Source organism: Egretta garzetta, unplaced genomic scaffold, assembly GCF_000687185.1.
Source record: "Egretta garzetta isolate BGI_Z169 unplaced genomic scaffold, ASM68718v1 scaffold34, whole genome shotgun sequence".
NCBI lineage: Eukaryota > Metazoa > Chordata > Aves > Pelecaniformes > Ardeidae > Egretta > Egretta garzetta.
The window spans coordinates 4,417,970-4,423,528 of record NW_009259586.1 but is presented as its reverse complement, the minus strand read 5'-3'; the positions used below and the strand labels follow the sequence as shown (position 1 = coordinate 4,423,528).

Below are 5,559 nucleotides of genomic sequence, written 5' to 3'. Positions count from 1 at the left end.
TGCGGCCCCTCTGGCGCCTCACCCAGGGGCCCTGCTGGCTGCTCTTGCGCTCGGGCCTGCTGCGCTCTCCCCACGGGCGAGCCCTCTGTGTCATCCTCTCGGGCCTCAAATCTGCCAGATTTCCACCCCCTACTCATGGCCACCACTGTTTTACGGATGATGGTGATGCAGGCTGTGAGGTTTGACAGCCATCCACTGTGTTTCCAAAATCCCCGGCCCTCCCCCTGAGGAAGGTGAGGTGTGAGTTTGCTCTGAAATGCGTGTAGTTTCTGCAGAGGGAACTGAGACCCACTGTGGCTCTGAGGTGTCTGAAAAATGCATCTTTAATGATGGCATCTTTATGTGATCTTTAATGCATCTTTAAAATTATCACAGTCAAGGTTTACTTACATTCTTCAACAGGCTAAGGACATGATGCAGCGCCTCAAAAACTAATACATAATTAAGAGGATATGCCACTAATGATGCAATTCCTTCAAGTTAATTCCAATGGAGGGGAGGAGGAAATTCTCAATAACTCCAGGAATTTCACTGAACAGGTTCCCACAAAACAGTTTCTGAGCCTTTTTTCATCGGTGTTACACCCGCTGCTATCATTTGTCAACAGTTTCACCACAGCACATAGGTGGAAAAGAAACAGCACAAAAATGACCCTTGTAAGTACTTCAGGGATGGATTTATCAGGTGGGCATTAGTCCACACAGGCGCTGCTCCGTGTGGTGAATACGCTCTGGATTGTGACACACAGGTGGCCATATAGTCACGCACACCCTCTGCGCCTGGCATGGCAAAACCAAACTGCTTCTCGCTGCAGATTCAGATCCCCCTCCTCTGCCTTTTGTTCTGAGCGGGGACTCAAGGAGAGGTTTTTGGAAACCAAGGGGTTTTGTAGACCATTGTAATGGTCTGGAAATTGAAGACGATGACAGGAAGCTGAAGGTGAACCTTTACCCGAGTCCACAGCTGAGAAAATAACACAGCCACAACCCTACCTGAGGCAGTGAAGATGGCCCATGCAGCCAGCTGAGCTTCCGCAAAAGACAAGCGGTGATGTCTTTTACCATCTCCTTGTAGACTAGGCTCCCATGTACTGTAAATTTTTCCCTCTGCTTCAGTACTTTGAAAGAGTAAATCTGATCTAAAATTTCATAGAACCTTTTAGGTTTAGTATTTTACTCCTTCTCAAGAGTCTTTATGAGTCAGTTCTGGAAAAATCAGAGGCACTGGAAGAGCTCAGTCTGACCCAGGAAGGCAACTAAGACACTGTTTTAAATTTTATCTGAGATTCAAACTGGTAGTCCTTTGAGCTGTGGTTTCCACTCCTGCCTGTGTCATTTTCCTTGATTTATCATCAAAAGACTGTTCCAATTAGTCTATCCTGCCTTTAATTTCCTTGCATTTAATTACTCATGTTATTATTTTTCTATTTATTTAAGCTACTGGGAGGCAAGAAGCATCAGTGGCTAGGGAAAACAACATGCTCCTGTACCAATCCCCCTTGCACAGTCTGACGGTGTATCAGTGTCCTACAATCTCCCTTCACCTTTTATTTTAGCTCTGAAGAGCAATGGGCAATGCCGTTTCTGAAGTCCACTTTCACCACTAAGAAGCAGGACTATATGGGAGAACGAGGAAATAAAGCATCTTAAAACCCTACTCTCTTCTTCTACTTCATGGCTTTTTTAAGCAAGACTTGAAACACACGGGGTACTTTACAGGACAAAAGACAAGTGCCATTTCCCAAAGGACCTCAAGTTCTATTTTTAGAAATGATGCAACATCACAGAGAAGCGACCGCTGTGAGGAAGGGTGTCACAAGACTGATGTTGCTCGATGGTCCCGTTTTGTTTTGCTCTCACCATGTCTTTCCCCTCCCTCTTTGAAGATCTCTGTGCTGCAGGTCCAGGAGGAGGATTTCTTTGGGAGATGGGATGAAAATGCTCAAGGCCTGAGAGCGGCATGGAAGAGCTGAATGCATGAAGGACAGCATCACAAATAGAACAAACGTGCTTAAAATGTGCTAGATTTTGTGAGAACATACGGAGCTTTGTTACCACTGCAGAAGTTACATGTGCTCAAAAAACCTGAAAACTGTTTCAGCAACACCACCGATAGTCTTGCCACCAATTACGCAGATGCCCCATCACAGAGCAGGTTTCTACGGCCCTCTTATTTGCATGGCTTCTCTTCTAATATAGCAACAGAGGAAGCTCACATTATATGGGAGATGCAGTGGAGCTAACGACAAACAGAGTGCTAAAAACTGCAACGGTAACTGGCTAGACAGCAGCACTCAGAGCGAGCAGCAGGGGAGAAGCCACACTGGGAACTACAAAGGACCCAGTCCTGCAGGGTCCGGGCTGCAGCAGAGGGGGGCAAAGGCGAAGCTTTTTGTCTCTCTGAGCTCCTCCTCTCCAATGCGCGGAGTTGAAGGGCAGTGAATGGGGAAGCGTCACAGCGAGAATTCCAGAGAAATTCCATCTCTGGGAAGAAAATTCCACGTGCTGTTTCCTAAAATACTTCCATGCCTTGTTTCATTCTGTGCAGGAGTTTTATAAGGAAGAAATATGATGTATCTGTATCTTGCAGAGCTCTTGGGCTTAATTCTCCACCACCTTCTGAAGATGGCAAGGAATATGGGCATTCAACATACATTCCCTTTCACGCTGAGGCTTTAAGACATTGATTTTTCAGACATTAAGACAGCTACAAGCAGAGTAGCACAAGTGTGTGCTACTGCACGTTGTGAAGTGTAAGCCTACAAAAGCAACTCCGCCCCTGCAAAACTCTGTGTTACTTTGCAATTAGTTCAATGCAAGAATAGAAAGCAAACGGTTACCTGAAGGTGTAAGCAAGTGAGCAGGGCTGGAGCTGCCTTCTCAGCCTGAACTCTGAAGGTCTGAGAGGCTTATTCAGGCTTTGCTCTTCATTAATACTAGTTTAGCAGCAGGGATAGAAAAAACATTTTGCCTGGGGCACTGCCTGTTCCGTGCCTTCCCTGTTCCCGATGCTGATCGTTCCCAGTGCTGATCTTTCCCTCCATTCCCCAAGTCATGAAACAGCTTTCAAACCTCCCATTTTGCAACTTAATAAATCCTCTCCTCACCAGGCCTTGATTTTTTTTGCCTTTTTTTTTTTTTGTCTTTTCTTTCTCCCCTGACTGGAAAAGAGTGACACAGTTTCTCTTTGCTTTTGGCTTCCTCTCTGGACCCAGAGCCTCTTACTCCAAAGCCTTTTTGAGCAATATGAAGTCCCATGCCGACATGGTGGTTCCCAGTTCTGCTTAATTACATGGATTGGACAGGCACAGAAACCTTTTTGCAAGGGCTTGGGAAGGTCTCTCTTCTAGATAGGTGCAGACCTCCAGCCAATGTTCAAAGGAGGACTAAAAATGTCAGGATGTCATATTAAAACACACCTTTCCCATGATGACTTCCCCAGCAACCAGCCACCTTCCCTATCAGCTCAAGAGCATCAGATGCTGCAGATAGGAAAAGCCACTTGCACATTCAGTGAGTGAGCAAAGGGGACTGTACGTGCCAAGAGATGGCAGGAGGGGATCCGAGAATTCCTGGGCCAGCTTTTAGTGTCTCTTTACACAGGATGGATCCTGGAGCAGAAGAGGACCCTGCCCCACTCCTAGGTCCACCACCTCTGTAATTGATGCTTCTCTCTCCAAGCTGATGAAGAGAAAATAAGACCAGTGAGACCGATGGGCACTCTGCAGGGTTGTCAGGCCTTGCGATGGAGTTGGTAAAGGCTGATCACCTGCCTTTTGGCTGCCTTTCCCTGTGGGTAGGGCTGTGGTTCCCTACAGAGACAAGTGTTATGTGTGGAAAAGGATACAAGGAAAGCAGGAGAAACACATGCGGCACACTGAAGGAACACAGGGATGCTCCAGGCACTCAGGTGGCAAGTTCTGCCATCACAGTTGATACTCAAATGAGCTCATGTGGGGGGAACTCCTTAGCTTCACTACAAGGAAAACAAATAGTGACTTCCATCCTTCTGACAAGGATCTCACTTGGTAGGCAGGTCTCAGATTTCCATTGAGAGAGTTAGGCAGCTCTGTAGCAATCACACATTTTAGTTCAATTATGATGCCCATACCAGCAGCAGGTCTGTATTTTCCTCCAGCGCACTGCTGGATAGCATAAGCTGCTCTCAGTCTCCTTCTACCAGTCACAAGAAACTGATGCAGTTACAGAAGCAGCACCTTACCCTTGAGTAACGGTGGCAGAAGACCTTTTCCTGCTGGGATTTCAGATATCCAGCTTTGATTTGTGTCTGGAGCCATTTTAGTAATGTGTCTAGGTGTCAGCAATCATCCTCAGAAGTCTGCAGCATACAGCAGCACCAATTTGTAAGACAGGAGATGAATCTGACTTTGTACAAGAGATTCAAATACACGCACATCCCCAAATTCCCCCAAAATACAGGACTCTTACTCACAATAAAGGATGAGCTTTCTTAAAACTGATGAGTCTTAGTTTCTCAAGCAGGTTCCTGAAGATTTAAGTTCTTCTACTCTGCAACAAGCCATTCCTCTTGACTGACCTGAACAGACACCGCTTCCTTTTCTCAGCACGACTGGTGTCACAACATGCTCTTACCAAAGAAAACTGCTAGCTTTATTTTTATTGGAAATGATGGATGCAGTAGCCAAGAAAGTAAAAAAAGGCCTTTTAGCAGTGGAGTGTTGCAGCATTTGTCATATGAGGACAGCGAAGATTTAAGCTATCTTGAAAAATTAATTCTTAGTGCGCTTCTCTGAAAAGCACCAGTCCGAGAGGGACAGGCTTCTTCTAGCTGGGAGTTCAGCAAGACAGCATTGTTAATGTTTTTCTTAAAAAGTGTTATCACTGAACAAGTTTGTTACTGTGAGGAACAGGCAGAAAGTGAGGAGTATGAGAGCAGAATGGAAGGAAAGGAGCAGTGTGTGGTTAGTGTTTTATCACACTCAGTTATTAGCAGATACTCAAGTTCAATTCCACCCGTATGTGAGCTCCCAGAGTTCGCAGAAAATTGATTAGGCGGTCTCTCCAGCAGCCTCCGCAGGCAAACTCTGCCAGGTCTCTAGGGGGTATTAACGCCTACCCTGACCCCTGCCAGGCAGAGATGGGAAAGACCTCATGACCCTGAGTAAGTGAGCAAGGCCGATGCGCACAGCAGAGTTGACACTCGCCAGCCCGGCTCCCCGACCTGTTGCGATCGATCTAATGCTTCATTACGAGTCCTCCTCCAACCTGCGAGCAACCCGCTGGAGTCATAACGCACATAATTTGATTAGTCAGCTTTATCGAAGAGTTTGCCCAAGAGCTCCAGCAACTCTGCTCCAGAGAATGTCACCTTCAACAACCTGGCGGCTCATCTATCTGCAAGTGTTTGAAGCATGTGAAGACATAAAAGAAACAGGTTATTACAAGGCAATCAAGTCAATGAAGTGAACATGAAGACGTTGACTGACCAACTAGATCAGCACGCACCCAGAACCAGCACCGTGTCCACGCAGCACTCCAACCGTCGAGACAAGAAAATGAAGTGGATGGAGACGGGGCG

General features: G+C 46.5%; 1 protein-coding gene and 1 long non-coding RNA gene across 2 annotated transcripts in view; both read right to left on the bottom strand.

Annotated features, from left to right (window-relative positions):
* The window catches only part of SUMO2 (small ubiquitin like modifier 2), a 10,912-nt gene extending 7,869 nt beyond the window's left edge, over positions 1–3,043 (bottom strand). The window contains exons 1-2 of the mRNA XM_035893373.1: positions 2,994–3,043; positions 2,840–2,891 (exon numbers count right to left, since the gene is read on the bottom strand). Coding sequence (XP_035749266.1) covers positions 2,840–2,891; positions 2,994–3,043 — 102 coding nt within the window. The remainder of the gene's footprint in view (positions 1–2,839; positions 2,892–2,993) is intronic.
* A 95-nt stretch (positions 3,044–3,138) lies between these two features.
* Positions 3,139–5,559, bottom strand: LOC118452179. Its single transcript, XR_004841867.1, has 2 exons — positions 5,487–5,559; positions 3,139–5,375 (listed from the first exon to the last, which is right to left on the bottom strand). It is a non-coding gene; the product is annotated as an uncharacterized LOC118452179 (long non-coding RNA).